We start from the raw sequence: 16,881 nt of genomic DNA, 5'->3' as shown, positions 1-16,881 counted from the left end.
TGCCCGGGGAGTACTTCAATTTTATGCGTATCTCTCAAGCTTTTGATGCGGGTTGTCCGCTTCTTGCCAGTGTTGCAGCAGGTTACGTGTACCCGTCTCCATCTTTTTCAATACGTATGTTGTGATTCGGCTTTATCCCCTGTGTAAGATTTCCTTGTTGACTTCGTCGTTGTCTTTGTTATTCTTTTGTTGTCGAGTGGAAAAAATGAGTATGCAGCCAAGGAAATTTTTTCGATGGGAAGAGCGGCCATTAAAGAGACTCGGCAGAGAAGCAGAAGCTTAGTAAAGCTTTACGTTCACGTGATAATTCGAATGTCTTAATTATTTTTAAAAGCAATCACCAACAATATCAAAAATAAATCAAGTAAATAACATTTTGGCATTTGAATGAAAACTGATAACGGGATGATCTTTTTAGGGGAACTTTAATGTAAGAATTGGCTGGAAAAGGACTTCATAAAAGTCAAGCTTAGGTGGGTGTGAACCTGATCCTCTTGGAAAAACTAACCTGAGCTCCACGAAATCGTAATTAACTGGTGGATCTGTATCGCCTCCGACTTTTCGTTGCTTAGCTCCGACAGTAGTGTCCATTGCCGGCGGTTTTGTGAGCCCTTTGCGATTTTGCGTGCGCGGTTTTCGCGGCCTTAGCGCTCGTGGCCTCAGCGCTCGTTGCCTTCGCGCACTTAAAGCCGCTATCAAAATTACAGTTCAGCCACAAGAACTGTGGCTTTCCATTTTTAGCAATTAATTGCCATAGGTAAATCTAGGTTTTAGGGACGATATAGAAACGTGTTTTAAACGACCTTGATTATATAAATATCTTGTATTTGAACCGCGGATTGTTAAATGAAGAGGGAAGTGATCTTCGCAGTAATGAACGCTACGTATAAATCGCATGGGGCCTAGTAAAGTTGAGGATTTATGTCATGCGTTTTCTCAGAAGATGCGGCGCGACTAGGGCAATTTCTGCAACTTCTGAAAACACAAGCGATACTAATCCTTATTTTTAAGCGGAAACATACGATTACTTATATCCCAAATTACAATGTGTTCAGGCGGGACAGAGGTTGGGCAGACTTGGACAAAAGAAAAAAAGGGGGTGTTGCGGTCTATGTGAGAGACAGTCTTAAAGTCTTGGATGTCTATCGGTCCAATTTATATGAATTTATTGCTTTAACAGTGCAGTTGCCGTCCGATCACATTATGCTAATTTGCGGCCTGTATAATCCTCCCAAGCATAGCTACCAGGATCTCGACTTAATTAATTATATAATATCTTTTGTGGACCTTGTGTTGAACAAACACCCAGAAGCGGCTATTGTCTGTGGTGGCGATGTAAATCGTTTGGATATGCAAGAATTTAAGGCTTTGTCTGGCTGGGATTTCGTGGTTGATTTTCCCACGCGGGGTAACGCGTGCTTGGATAACTGTATGACCAACCGAGCGGATCTGTTCGGTCAAGCATATTCCATACATATGCTTATTAAGACAGACCATGAAGGCTTTGTTTTACCGGCGGGATTAAAGCTTAAACCTATGCGCCGCAAAGTTCTTGTGCGGGACTGTAGGGAACATCGGAAACAGTCATTTTATACGGCACTCACTGCGCTGGACTGGAGTGACGTCCTCAATGAGGTGGACATAAACAAGGCGGTCGAGGTGCTTGAGGTAAAGATTCGTGCAGTGATGAATAAGTTTATGCCGCAAAAATCTGTACGCATGTCATCGCGTGACCCAGTTTGGATGTCCCCATTAGTCAAGTGTATGCTGAGGACTAAGTCCCATATATCTTTAAAGAATAAGGAACGCCTGTCTTTATTTAATAAGCGCATTTCTGAGCTGATAACCGAGAACAGAAGAAAACTGGCTGCCATTGGTAGCGGTGAGTGGTGGAAGGGCGTGGACGCCCTATCGCAGCGTCGCAGGTCATCGTTGATAAATTTGGACAAGAACTCTCTAGTTCGTCTGAACGACTACTTCGCCAACCTGTGCTATGATGACACTTACGTTAGACCTAGTGATATGGATATCCCGGACAGTGTAAAGCCCCCGAAAATATCTGAGCGGTGTGTCTGGAATACCTTAGTTCATGTAAAGAAAACCGCAACGGGACCAGACGACCTCCCGTACTGGATCTGGAAAGACTGTGCTGAGCTACTCACGCCAATCGTCACTCACGTTTGGAATCTGTCGCTGTCTACTCATACATGGCCAGACTCCTGGAAAAGGGCAAATGTTAATCCTCTCCCCAAAGTGAACATGCCTATAGAGGACTCAGACTACCGTGGTATTAATGTCACTCCCGTTATTGCCCGGTTGTTTGAGAAGGTCGTGTATCGTACACAAGCACAGTCAGTCATTGAGAGCAACTTGAGCCACACCCAATTTGCATATAGACAGGCGGGTAGTTGCACAAATGCCTTGCTCGCTATCCAGCACCAGACATACAAGTATTTAGATAGTAGTGACTATAGCGCAGTGCGAATTTTTACCATGGACTTCAGTAAGGCTTTCGATTTTGTGAACCATGCTATTTTGTCTGCCAAACTGAAACAGCTACCTCTAAATCTGTACATTATCAATTGGTATCATAGTTTCCTCTATGCAAGACAACAACGTGTTGTTAGTTATAATTTTTTAGGACAGTGGAAACTTGTCAATAGAGGAACCACACAAGGTAGTGTAAGCGGACCGTATCTTTTTAATATATTTTTGAACGATTTGGAGATTTTTTTTAATGGTTGCCCTGTGCTTTTTAAATATGCCGATGATTCCACTATTCTTTCACCTATCACTAGGAATAGTGACCCGTCTGCCGACTTAGTAGGACAGTTCTTAACATGGTGTAAAGACAATAGAATGGTCTGCAACCCTTGCAAATGTAAAGAGCTGGTTGTTAGAAAGAAAAATCATAATGTACTCTACTCCCCAATTAATAATATTCCCCAATGTAATAGCTTCGTTTTACTAGGAGTAACTTTACAGAGTGATGGAAAATTTGATGAGCATGTAAGAACTAAGCTTGTCAAAGCAAACAAGTGTTTACACGTCCTACGAACATTGAGAAAGGAACATTACTCTCAGGCAGAGATTGATCATCTTTTTATATCGATTGTTTTGGCTAATTTTAGCTATGCACTTTCAGTCTATGGGGCATCTGAGTCCGATCTTACGGTTGTACAAAATTTTTTAGACCGATGTCATAAACGCGGTTTTATCTCATTTCCAGTTTTTATCAAGAACCTTTTAAACAAACAAGACAGAAACATTTTGAAGAAACTAAAATCAACGGATTGCCACCCCCTGAAAGATATCATTCCTGTCCAAAAGACATATCTACACAATCTCAGGAAAAAAGGCTGCGCGCGCCCGAAAATTAATACACAGCGCTTTATGAACACATTTGTAAATAGGTTGATATTTAAGCTCCATTTATTGTAATGATATACTTTTTAATTCATAATATGTATGTAGATTTCTGTAGTTTTTTCAATTCATTGTAACATAAGATATGTAGTTTTATCTTATGATGGAATAAAGACTTTTATTTTATTTATTACTTCTTTTACTAAGAAGTCAGCGGTCCGTTGTCGCGCGACTCTCCTACTGTTTTCTCCATTGATCGTCGGCATCCATGCTTCTGGGATTTCTTTTCCACTGTCCCTTTTAATGTAGTTAGGGTGAAGTCTTACGTGAATCGCCTCTTTTCCATAGTTTTTGAGAGATATGGAAGAACTTGCAGCTTGTAGAACAAAAAGTCTGTCAGTTTAGAAGAGAACAAAAATCAGGAAATTCCTGACAGCTAGATTAGGATCGTACGAGTGATAATTAACACATCTATTAATTAATCTCTGTCGGTTTAGACCGCTGAGCAAGAATAATTAAGGTACGTGCGAAACCTTCGCTGATTTAACTGCTTTCTACTGTCTTGCCGATAATTTACAATTACAAAAACTGCATATCCTGACCAGGAGCCCATAGGCTCCTGTCCTGATTGAGTGTAGCCAAGGTGTTGATGGTCCAGTCAACCCAAGCTTTTCCTTGTCTCCTGATCCATGGAGGGATTTCACCTGGATGGTTACAATGTACTCCTGACTTAGGAGAGTTCAGTCACAATAAAATTTTATTGGGGACTAGGGACGAAGCCGAGCAATCTGGGGCAGAGGCTGGGTACTGACATTGAGTTAAGATGGCGTCGGCGTGTCTCATATTGTTTTGCAGTTCCGTAAAGTTGCAAGTAAGTTAATTTAATTCTGTAAAATACGACCAAGTTGGTTAGAAAAGGCTTGTTCACACAACACTTCCCTCTCGTCCTGAAAGATACTCCGATAGCGAAAGACGTTACATAGATATTTACTTACAGTCTAGATATAGTAGTTGTATTTAAACTCTCGGTTGACCGAGTTTGACCGAGTACTGAAGAGAACACCAATTCATGTTCTCTTAGATGAAATGAAGCAAGTAGCAAATAGCCAATACCCTTACTGTACCAAAGAAAGTAAGCCGTGACAAATAGAAGGATGGTAGAGTCGAGCGAGTCGAGAGCAAAGAACAATTCTCGTCACTCCCCGCTCTTTCTTTATCATCTGATTGGTCTTTTTTTTCCCGGAGTGGACGGCTAGTTTATCAATCTTTTTCCGCCTGCTTCGGAATGATTTTTATGATTACACGCACAAAAGGTGTTAAGGCGCTTCACATGTTCACATGAGATTGTTCATTCCAGATTACCAAGAGATTATAAACTATAATCTCTTGAGATTACCAAAGAAATAATATGTTGCTTTGTTCTTCAATAGGAAAGAACATTTATGAGACACCAAGTTAGTTTTACCAAGAGACGATCATTGATGGATGTATTGTCTCTCTCTGAAAAAAAGCCATCGCTCCTACGACCAATACATATGTAACTTTGTGAATAGTGCATTTTTTAGTCGTGTTGTAATATCCCTTGTGGAACAGAAATACCAAGAGGGAAGAAAAGAAGTAAATATGTATTGGCAATCGATCACTTAAAGGTCAATTACGCTGTAGTTGATCCTCTCTTGACGATCATCACAGTTTCCAATGGAATGTGATTGACATTAATATCCTCATGTTTTCAGAAAATTTTGGAAAAAAATGACAGAAAACTAATTGCGTCGGTCAATGGAATTTTCAGTAAACACGTTTTTGAACCACGAGATCGTAATCTTCACCTGCGGTCATCCACTTACTACGTCATTTGTTTACTTCGCGTACGTGGAATAATTAATTTTTTCATGCGCTGCTGATGTAAACTCGGAGTATTTTTGCACAATTCTAGAAGCCTTCCAGAAGCAAGGTCGCAAGCACGCACATTTTGTCGGGAAGTCCCATCAGTGAACGGAAGAATCATTTTTGTCGACAGAAGCAATTTTGCGTCCTGATCATCCAGTTTCGATCAGGTTTTCGAATGTGTGAAAAGATCAAACAATCACGCTCGTGCGACACAATAGCAACAAAGCACTGAGGCAACGACAAATCAAATGGCAATGCGCGGTGTATTTCACGAACTAATGATAGGTATGTTGCTTTAAAAGTGATTTTCAATAAGTCTTTTTAACTCCGTGGCTTAAAGAATCTATTGAGAAATCTGTCAATTGCAAACGAAATCTTCCCGTCACGCCAGAACACCGAAAACGCGTTTGTTGCGAATCTTGTTTGAATCACGCGTGGTCTTGGAGCTGGACTTTTCTCATCAAAGAAAACACTTTAAAGCTTTACACAAGTGCATAACTGTTCTTCTTTCCGGCTGTGAACATTTTTTTTCATAGCAACAATATTTCTGTCGTTTTTATGGATGAAAACATGTCACTTGTCACGAATGGTTTTCTCCACAACGTGTTCAACCACAAGAAAGACGGTTCGAGTGATCTTGTTAGCTTATCAGCCAAATAAAAAAATACCCTAAGATTTGCTCAAATTTTGCATTTCTTCTTTCCAATAAAACACAAAAAGTTAACTTTATAGGGACTGTGAAGCTGACGAAAAATCAGCAAGAAGGTGTTTGGGTCAATTTTCTTTAGCTCTGAATATTAAGAGCGAAACTTGACAGGGTTATTTTTGTTGTCATTTGCCGACAAGTCAACAGATCGCAGTGTTTGATATGTGTACTTTGTCTATTTGCAATTTGACACTAGCCAAACGTGTACAGGCCGATGGTGCAAGGCTTCTATCGTTACGATGAAGGTTTAGTTTTCAATTTGTAAGTTCCCGACTTTCTTTTCCTCAGGCAATAAAGTGAGCCGTTATAACTCGTTAGATTTTGTTGATAATAATTCGCATTTTGAACTGAAATGGAAAAAGGCACCACGTAGTGTTAAGGACGAAAGAGGCATTTGTTTGGAAGCAATACGTGATCAAGGAAGGGGAAAGAGGTATCATGAAGCTTCCTGCAACATTCAGGTACTAATATTGTTTATATTTTGGTAATGTTCTCTCGTATTTCATGAGTTTATTGTACTTCGTACTTGAGAATCTCAAAACAATATACATTTAGACGTTTTAAATTGAATTTCTTCGAGGAGTGTCGCAATGGTGTGGTGGGCGATCGACGATCGCTTTTCTATCGAGATTATCACAATAGAAATTCAGTCACGTTTTTCGGATGTAAACACGTGTACGCTCAGAAGGTCTGAATGTATATTGTGCATGAACTTGTAAATTCATCCATTATGTGCAAATATTTTGTTCTCGTTGTATCGATTGCTCAATAACACCTCCGTCAGCCTTTTCAGCACAGGCATTGGTCCTTTTCTTTTTTTTTTTTTAAGTTGGAATGCATGTGGAAAGGTCACCAACATGAAAGGTGACAGCTCTGCATATTTTCAGCGTATTAAAAGATTGATGTTTACCGTGAAACTGTCGCTTTGTTGTTATTCCCTTTATCCTTTGTTCTATTTATTTGAAAACTTTCTTTGTGGTGATCGTAGCTCCTGCCTTTTTCCATGTTTCATTGTTGCTTGAATTACTCAGAGCACTTATACGCATTTGACTTCATTGCTAAAAATTTAATTAACAAGAGAGATTCATGAGAAAATCGTTCATTGGAATGTATAGGGTATATGACTTTTTAGGATTCATCTTCACTACTTAAGCATTTCAACCAGGATAGTTATTCAACGGAAAGAAATGAAAACTAGATTCTAGAGTTTCAAAAATAATTTACTTTCTGAGATCTTGAAAAAATTTCAAAGATCCGTGACCGGAACCTATAATAGACATTGTAATATTAAATAGTTGACTAACAGAGAGATTGTTTTTAAAATAATTGATTAGTTTTTTAGGGTTGAATTAAAGCGCACAGGTTCTTAAATGTATGCATCCGAATGATTTTAAATTTTATTGTCTCTTGAGGTGATACTAATGTTACGACCCACAAAATTAGATAAAGTTCAGAAATAATGGTGTGCAGTAGAATGTGACTCGAAATTGATCTTAAGCTGGACAAATTTAAACTTAAATAACCTCTCTTAGAACAAATCGTACGAAGAGTCTGAAACTTTGTGGTTAAAATGACAATGAGTTTACCACAACTTTTTGGTTGAAAATTCACACAATTTGTTGGGCCACACTCAACTAATAATTCATTCATTTTTCTCCTGCTAGAAATACTGTTAAATGTTGCTGCCTTAATTTTGTAACTTAACTGAGAGCACTTTTTGGGATTTTTGGATTGATCTTGAACACTAGTGATTGCATCATGAAATTTACTCAAAAAGACACTTTCTCATAAATTGAAGGACGTAAGCTCCCTTCTTACAAATCTAGTTTTTTTTCCTTTGACCTCTCTTGTATTTTTTCCTCTTCTTTTTCTTTTTTTCTCTTTCTTTTGCTTTCATTTTTCAAACTCCTTAAAGAATTTTGTGCCATTTTGGTTTCATGTGTTGTTTCAGAGTCCTTACCCAACAGTGATAGGTGATTTCATCACATCCCCTTTATTCCTTCATTTCTTCATTCCATTGTTTAAATTAGTTTTCACCATCAAAATACTCAGAAACCATTCTTTTTGTTGATACTTGAACTGTGAAAATTGACCAATACAATAATTTTTTTCTTTAAAAGGGACACAACCCAATCATTTGCCATAAATAAAAGACAATGTACATAAACATGTTAGGTTTTTTTTTGTTAATTTTATTTTTGATACGTTTGTATGTTGTTGTTAATTATGAGCTTTAATTTCTTACAAAGCAGACTTACAGAATGTTAACCTACACCAGTAATTTCACCCTAACACCACCATCAGCAGCAGCAGCAGGGGGCAAGATCAAGATGCAGGACAGTAGCAATCATCCTGCTACAATGGTGGCCATGATTCTGCCAGCAGCTGTATGTTTAGTGGTGGTGATTGCCTTGCTGTTGTATCATTACTATAGGAGAGCATCAGGACCAGTCTGGATACCTAAGGTATTAATGAACTCAAGTCATGTACTTGCAAATTATGCATCTTGAAAGAATTATGTCATGTATCTATTAGAGGGACTACTGGTATTACTGTGAAACTGAGAAAACCATGACACCAGAAATATTTGTGTAAAGGCCCTTGTATACAAGAATATAGCTGCTACTGAAATAATGAAAGTACAATTTATTTAACTTAATGGTTTCCTTACAGCTGTGTGGGATAAGTAGTTTTTCCAAGCAATTATTGAAAGGTTTTGGATGATTGAAGGTAAATTCAAAGCGATTAACAGCAGTCACAGCTTGAGAAGTTGTACTCGCTTAAAGGCAAATTGTACCATCTAATTAAGAAAGAATGACACATTATTGTAATGCTGCAGAACACAATTTGTAGATTTACATAATTTCGACTCGTGGAAATTTTTGTAATCTGTGTTAATGCTGTTGCTCTTGCATCAGTATAGACGACAGAAATGAAAACTATGGAAACCGCAAAAATAATTAATACAATCTTTTGGTGATGAAAAGTTCACCAAAGTCATAGAATTTGACAGCTTCTCTATAGGCAGACAGGGAGAATTCAGATTCGGTATGGTGCGTAAATATAAAAGACATCATTTTTTTTCGTTTTGTGTTGAGCTCTTTTAATCGAAGTCGTGTACGCATTTGAAGTTTTCAGTTTATAGGGTAATTCTCAGCGCAGATTTCATTCACTGATCCTTTTTTTCTACCACTCAGGATGACCACTTATCAGTAGGAATCCTTGTGGTTTACACATGTACATCAACAGGAAAGCTTTTTATTATTTTTTCCAGCTTGCCTCCATACGCGGTCGTTACCGCACTATGAGTAATGAAGATCAAGCCAGTCCAGATAGTTTCATAATGGGATTCACTAACCCGATCACAGAGAGCTCAGTGGATTGTTTTGACAAGGCTGATGGTAAAGTTACTATTTTGGGTTACAGGCCACTCCGAGAGGACGCTGACAAATATGGCTTTAAAGGTAAAATATATGTTGTGTTTCTGTCAGGAAAACTTCGAAAATCGAGGGACAGTGCGCGAGAAACTAATATTTTCACTATCTTACCTAAATTAGAGAGCTCTCGTCAAAAAGGAAAAGGAGAAAAAAAAACACAACAACTAAATCACTGGCCGAGTAACATACCTTCTCTCTGATGGCACTTTCTTGATTGTGCTAAATTAACAGTAGTGTGACGTTTCGTAGAACGATAGTTTGGATTTTCTTACTCGATTCACTTTTTTTGCTGTAATATGTTGGTAATGATTACTGATACAAGAGAAAATGAGTTGATTTTATGGATTTCTAACTTTTGTTACTAAAGGGTCCTTTTTTTGTTTCCGATGGAATATTTTTGTCGTTGTATCTAGCAACTATATAACACCAAATATCTTCGTTCAGTCAACAGAAAACGTAGCAAAATTCAAAATTTTATCTAGTTAATAATTAGGAGGTCTTCTGATCAGTGTTAGGGCGCCGCTCGTCACTTCAACTCATTTTCCATTGGTGCGCGCGCCTCTTCGTTCGCTCGTGCGCTTCCTTTTTCCGTCATCAATAGACACACCTGCGCATGTTAAATGACAAGTCTGAATAACTTTCAGGTTACAGCCAGCACTTCAAACATATGTTCCCGCGGGATCGTTTGGTGTTTGGTACTGAACTCGGGACTGGGTGGTTTGGAAAGGTGAGTCTAAAAACAAAAACAAAACAAAACAAAATCGGAAGAAACATCATAGTTGACCTCAAAACGGTTGTCTTTTCACGGTATCGTTTGGTTGGTGTGATGCGCACTTCTTTCCAGACATTTTAAAAGAACATTATTAGCAACAACAGGTTCTAAAATAATTGTGGTCTCATATTGTTAACCATTTTACAATTGAAATGACACATACCCTCCATTCCCTTGAGGTTTATGAAGCAGATGCACTTCGCGTTAAAACAGGGTTGAGAAAAACAAAAGTGATGGTGAAAGTAAGTAGATTTGAACCGTTTCTGTAAGACTATCTTCCTTCATAACATGTAGTTTGTAGAACTTGAATAAGTCACTGTGGTGTTGTTTAACTGATTCGTTTTGGACTCATTCAACTCAAGGAACTGCGCAAACATTCTGACACAAAAGCCAAGGAAAGTTTCCTCAAGGAAACGGATATTTTAAGGTTAGTAACTGAAATCAACAAATGTGTCTTTTCTCTCATTTCACAAAAAGCTGTAAAAAAATGTCTTTGTCATTTATTTCAAAGAGTTCGAAAGTTTGACGGAAAGTTGGCCTTTTTTTGGCACTGGTTTATGAAATTGGAAAGTTGAAACAAAATACTATTTAATGCCGTCTGACCAAACAGTAATTATCTACCTCAACTTCACCTAGCGTGACTAAATATCATAATTATTTACAGTGTTTAAGGTGAACACTATATGATTTTTATTCCAATTTTTCTTTCAATCAAATAGGTGCGTTGAGCACAAAAACGTTTTGAGTGTTTTAGGACAGTCAACAGAGCAGGAACCATTTCTGGTCGTTTTGGAACATTCTCCTTTGGTAAGATAGAAATCTATGTTGTAGACCTCCTTCAAATGCTTATAGAAATTCTTCATTTGTTGAATATCTTTTTTGTTACCTAACAGGGAGACTTGAAGAAATTTCTTCTGGATCAACGTTCCAACAGGAAGCGGGATGGTGTTCCGCTACCTTTGCGCATGTCTATTGATATCGCCTCTGGACTTCATTGCTTACATGCAAATTACTATTACCATAGGTGTGTGAGTTTTTCTTGTGTATAGTAACGACTACCTGCATATAAAGATTAAATTAGTCGGAAAACTTAGTCAAGAGAGAATATAATACTTGAGAAATGGGGTAACAAATCTTTATGGGGTCTTACTACATTGCTTCAGTATTAAACTTGCATTACGTACCACGCTGACAGCCTCTTACCGTGTAACGTGAAAAACTCAGGTTTTATTTTGCGACTAAGCGGTTTTCGATTTTGATGGAGCAAGTTATTGCAGTTTGAGACGACTGGAAGCAGTAGAATATTTACGTGAAAAGAAGCGTGATATTTTTAAATTTTCTAACTTGAAGATTACGAATGGACACCTTATTTGCTTGCAGATTTATTAATTTAATTGTGTCTTGTGAATTTTGCGCCTATTGTTTTGTGGGGTTATTCGGCTTAAATTTTGTTTCTGCGAATGGACGACCTTCTACGAAATCCACAAAAATATAAACCCTGTTTTTTTCTGTAGCGATGTTAAACTCCGTTTACACCTGTCCCGAACATTCTGGCAAATTTTCCTGTTGTTAAATAACCTGCAAGCGACCTTTTCTTGCAGTTTGTGGTCGGGCTCAGTAGCTTTTGATCTCTCTGGTTTCTGTGATAACTGCTTTCAGCGAGTTTACTTAACTTTTATTTACTACAGCTATATTTTGGATAATTGTTACTTAATGATTTGCAATTTTGTTTTAGTGACCTTGCTGCGCGAAACTGTTTGGTGTTTCCTGATTTGTCCGTGAAAATTGGTGACTATGGAATTGCAAGATGTAATTACAAGGTGAGATAGGGTCATATGGTTCAAACCTCGTGGAAAGCCTGAATTTTCTTCAACATTTAAGTTCTGCAATTCAGTAACACTTCTGACAATCATTCATGTATTTTAAGTTGCAAGTGCACCCTTATTTCAATACTTTTAAAGTTTAGGCCCAAACGCAAAGGCACTTTTTTTTTTGTCTCAAAAATGTTTTGCCATCTTGAAATGTGCATTCCTTGGAGACAGACTTCACTTTATGAGATTGAATTTTATAACCAATGTCGTTGCGTTTTGGTAATGACTGAGAGTTTTGAAAAGCGTGGTTTATGTATGGTTTCAGAATGACTACTATGACAGACCACAAGCCCCAAACACCATCCCTATTAGATGGTTAGCGCCAGAGTGTGTGGCCTTTCAAGAAGACGGAACCTTGGTGAATAAACTACCATCAAGTCAGGGAAATGTTTGGTGAGTAGCAGTGTAAAGTTCACGGACTTGGTCAGCTGTTTGTGGGAAAAGGAGGATTCAGAGTTTTTGTAGAACTCGTGGAACATAAGGGGACCAACCAAGGCGTAGATTGGACCATTTTGTTTCTCATCCAATCGTTTACAGAGTCAGGAGACACGTGACGTAAACATTATATCCCCCTTCCCTAACCCACTTCCTTTTGTGATGGTGTAGCAGACTTTTGTCGAAGTTAGGTTTGAGATAGACCGCTTTCGCGCCGATTTACTATAGCCATCAGGTGTGGGCTAACTTACTGCTCTTCGTTTCGCCATCGTAGAATAGAATAGAAGAGATTCGGTGGTTTTACGAATAAGTGGTCTCCTACGATGTAACAGAGAGGAGAGAGGCCTTGAATCTGTTGAGAAAGTGCGAGTTTGATATTTGTTGATTTTGCAGGTCATTTGGAGTAACACTTTGGGAAATTGTAGAAGGTGGTAAGCAACCATATGAACACTTGTCAGATGAAGAAGTGTTACAGAGTGTGATACAAGATCAGCTGTATAAGCTGCCTGAACCGCACAACAAAGGAAATGTTCTGGACTTACTGTAAGTGCCCACTGCTTATCTTGATCAAACTTTGTGTTAAGCTCTGAACTCAGAAAATCCTGTGTGAACAAAGTAAGTGAACCATTGATTGGTTTTGAGTAACGCTAGACGTGAAAAAAAAGTCATCGGCTAACTGTTTAGAATTATCATGTGTGGCGAGCTGCAATGACGTTTAAAAGTCTTGGGACTTTTAACGTGATATAACTGAAATCGAATTCTTCCTCCCCTCCCCCCCCCCCTTCAAACAATACCAAGACGTAATTACTGTTTAGTTTTACCAACATTCCAACATTGTTGGATTGTTGGGGGGGGGGGGGGGTGGAGGTTCTGTGTACACACCTGAACTGGCAAAAAGTGCTCTTTTGTAATATATTTGGATATAAGATATGTTTTCAATTATTGTAGAAAGGAGACCTAGAGTCTCAGAGTGGTTTCGTATTTAAATGCCTTCTATATTAGAGAGGAAGATTGGGGTCTTCAAGTCGTGGTAACTCTTCCCAGGGTCATTAAATAGTTAATGAGATTTTAAATTCTTACATACGTGGATCCGTAAATTCTTATCACAAGTGATGTAATGAACTACAGCAAATATTTCGAAAACATCGAGTATTTACAAATTACTAGTTTCAAAGTTATTTGTGATTATGACGTAAAATGTTGTCTTTTTAGTTTATATTGCTTGGATAACTATGTGACGGTGGCATAGGGCTGAGATGAAGTCTCTCGTTAATAATAGGCTTCACGTCCAGCCCTCTACTTCTGTTACAAATCTTCCTTTCGCATAAAAAGATGATTAAAAAATGTTGCTTTTAAACACGTGTGATCTTAGCTTTAATGTAATAAAGGCATTTAGCAACAGCACATATTTTTTTTTCGTATAATTTACGCAGGTTTTGCACCTAGAATTCGCGGGTAACCATTTAAAGTCCTCGGTTTACTCAGACCTCATCCACATCCCATTCGAAATTGTGCCCTGAAAAACACCCTTCTTTTGCAGATATGAGCTGATGCTTCAGTGCTGGGTAGAACCTGACAGAAGACCTTCGGTTCAAAAACTCGAGTCAACGCTGATGTCTTTGATGTCGGGCCACTCTGTACCCTGTCTTACGACTAGTGATAACGTGAAACAACGAACGGCACTTCTCGAGAGTCAAGGTTTGTTTGGCTGTTACCGATACTGACTTGAGCAGAATTGGTATTTTCCGAAAAAAGAAAAACATTGCACAAATCTCTTTGTTAGCGATATATTTAACTGACCGTGTTAAGTGGCTCGTTCCTAAGTTAAAGTTTGAGGTTCATTTGGCGGCGGACTACTTCAAGGATTCAGTTCCGCTCATGTTTTCCTTAAAACTTAACTCTTTGACCTCTAAGAGACTAATTTGTCCTGACAGCATCACCGCTGAATCAAACATCAAGGTCGTAAGAATAATGGAAATGATCCCCAACTAAAAAAGCTCTTGACTTTTTATTATTATTATTTTTTTTATCAAATTCTCGTAGTCAGCACTTTAGGAAGTGTATGGAGAATAGTTTGGAGAACATGCATACTGATGTTAGGGTGTAAGGTTTTACTGTTTGACTTGTGTTGTCAGATGCCAAATTAATAAATTGCATGGTTGAAAGCAGAATTGTTAATTGAAAACGTCATTTTCACCTTTGATTTTAGCTTCTCCTGACACTAAAGGTAACGCACAGCCGATCGCCGTGGTTCGTCCTCTTCGCCTCGAACAAGATGAACCAAATTCTAATCATAACGGAGTCCACCAGATTAACTCTAACGATCATGAACCGACTTCATCCGATGTGGAAGTAACTATTATTTCTTCAGAATCACCACCGCCAGTCACATACATCGGAAATCCCTCGGAAGAACTCGGGGATTGTTCAGAAAAAGCCGAAAGTCCTTCATCGGAGGTGTCATGTGTGGATTCCCAAACGTCAGTGATCGTACATCCAGAGGATCATGAGTATGTGATGGTGCCTGGTGAAGTCATCCGTAGAAGAGGATCCATTTTGAAGAATCCGAACGCCCCAGTGAGTGATTTTGATAATTCCTACATTCTTTTAGAGCGAGTTATATTTTGGTTTCCAATAGTTTGGAAAAGAATTGAAAGCAGAGTTCGTTGTGAATATCACTGAGGTTTTCGGTTTGTAGCTTCTTTTGCTAATTCTTCGTTTTTTCTGAATGGATATTCCCTCCACTAGAGCTACCTCTTTACGTTGCCCAAAATCCACCAGCTACAGAAATAACAACTTTTGGACTATTCCTTTTTTTGTCAACAGTGGTGTTGAAATGTAGTGAGTAAACTTCTCAAAGGTTGTGAGAGGAAAAGCTGGTTTTTTGTCTCGTTTGTATGTATGGTACTTTTAGCGGAATTCCCGTCTATCCCCTCTGCATGAACATTGAAAATCACAACAGTGATTGAATAGAAATGCTTACACATCTCATATATTTTTCTTTATTTTCTCTTCTTTCCAGTCAAAGCCTCCCAAGGTGGTTCATTTTCCAGTCAACATTCTTGCCCTGCGAACTGTTCACAAGTATGAAAGGATGGACTCCTTTGAAGAGGATGAAGCAGACGCTAACCCTAGAACAGATGACGAAGACGGAGAAGAGTCTGGGGGAAGCAAATCTAAGTTTCCTGCAGAAAAAGACTTTGAAAGCCTTGATTCAGAATTAACTGCAGTCAACGGGACAGATTTGGTTAACGAACCGCCATTATCGCCGACTGAAAAGAAGATTAGAATGGCTGCTCGGCGGAAGAAACTGCTCGAAGATGGCGATAAAGAGTGGGTAACTGCAGTGGAATCGAATCCAGACCAACCTGCGTAGGTTTGGAAGAAGTTTGTTGGACTCCTCTTTATGGACCAAGCAGCAAGGCGATCCCAACCGATGAGCGTTTGGAGATGGCGGCAAAGTGCGACAAGACCCTAACGATCAAATTTTGCACCAAAATTGTGACTAACGTAGTTTAACGAGAGATCGATAGACCCAGACTGACTTCCATCGAAAAAGGTAGTTTATTAATACGAGTGGCTCCCCTCTGAAACACTGCAGTATATTTCATTAGAGTTTCGATATCGGCCCCATTTGATTGTTTAGAAGGTCGATTATAATCATCACATGATGTGAATCAGTATTTTGGATACAAGGTTAACTGTACCGCTAGAATTCTGAATATTGGTACTTTCAAATCGAAAATACAATTACAGTTTAAGAGGAAACGCATCAAAAACCCTTCATTAAGTAATGAATATTGTGTGTCATATCGAAAATCCTCATGCTGTGGAAAAATTTGAAAATGTTTTTATGGGCTTTGATCTAAATTCGCCCGTTTTAAGCTTGATTTCGATGGTAGAATTGTCTTTGCTACAGAAATCGTTTGACTTCCATCAAATTGATATGCACATGGTGTTTTAGTCGTATAACTTCTATTTCGAACAAGTTTGCACGAGTATTTTATCGAAAACGTGATTGCAATTATGTTGATCACATCACACTTACATTGGAGTATATTTTCTTAATGAGTAACTATGATAATTTGCTTAAAGAAAGAGAGAGAATTTATGTGTAAAATTTTAGTAAAATAAAGGAACAAGTTCTTTGTAGTCTTTATTTTCTAGTGTTTGTCCTTGGCGTAAGAATCAGTTTTCTAAGTAGCTTGATAATATGCATGAAACACTTCTCCATTCTGATTGGGCTAGAGAGATGTAGTTTTCTGGCAACACACTGGAGAAGAAAGGTAATGCAGAGCATGAAGTAATTTCGTGTATTGAACTTTTTTGCGGCGTAAAAACTTTAAAAAAAAATTTGGAAATTTTTGACTGAACGTATAATGAAGGGTTCGTGATTAATTATTT

The 16,881-nt window shown here is 38.4% G+C and overlaps 2 protein-coding genes across 9 annotated transcripts; both read left to right on the top strand.

Annotated features, from left to right (window-relative positions):
• Nucleotides 1-921: 921 nt before the first annotated feature.
• On the top strand, nucleotides 922-4,812 carry LOC149038805 (uncharacterized). The gene is made up of 3 exons (XM_089185692.1): nucleotides 922-1,668; nucleotides 1,852-2,585; nucleotides 4,797-4,812. The coding sequence occupies exons 1-3, from the start codon at nucleotides 922-924 to the stop codon at nucleotides 4,810-4,812; spliced, it is 1,497 nt and encodes a 498-aa protein (XP_089041818.1).
• On the top strand, nucleotides 4,162-16,629 carry LOC113682115 (BDNF/NT-3 growth factors receptor-like). Of its 8 annotated transcripts, none has more exons than XM_089185184.1 (16): nucleotides 4,169-4,237; nucleotides 4,797-5,541; nucleotides 6,251-6,423; nucleotides 8,215-8,427; nucleotides 9,237-9,426; nucleotides 10,044-10,126; nucleotides 10,351-10,413; nucleotides 10,534-10,598; nucleotides 10,891-10,978; nucleotides 11,065-11,195; nucleotides 11,907-11,991; nucleotides 12,308-12,435; nucleotides 12,871-13,020; nucleotides 14,018-14,175; nucleotides 14,687-15,054; nucleotides 15,500-16,629. In XM_089185184.1, the coding sequence occupies exons 2-16, from the start codon at nucleotides 5,505-5,507 to the stop codon at nucleotides 15,851-15,853; spliced, it is 2,286 nt and encodes a 761-aa protein (XP_089041310.1). In that variant the 5' UTR covers nucleotides 4,169-4,237; nucleotides 4,797-5,504; the 3' UTR covers nucleotides 15,854-16,629. The 8 variants fall into 8 exon arrangements, with proteins under 8 accessions (XP_089041312.1, XP_089041310.1, XP_089041308.1 ...); XM_089185182.1 differs by having other exon boundaries at nucleotides 8,212-8,427; XM_089185186.1 differs by lacking the exon at nucleotides 4,797-5,541 and having other exon boundaries at nucleotides 4,162-4,237.
• The last annotated feature ends 252 nt before the right edge of the window (nucleotides 16,630-16,881 follow it).

Source organism: Pocillopora damicornis, chromosome 10 (genome assembly GCF_964200805.1).
Source record: "Pocillopora damicornis chromosome 10, jaPocDami1.2, whole genome shotgun sequence".
Taxonomy (NCBI): domain Eukaryota; kingdom Metazoa; phylum Cnidaria; class Anthozoa; order Scleractinia; family Pocilloporidae; genus Pocillopora; species Pocillopora damicornis.
The sequence above is the reverse complement of the archived record's forward strand: the minus strand, read 5'-3'. Positions and strand labels throughout refer to the sequence as shown.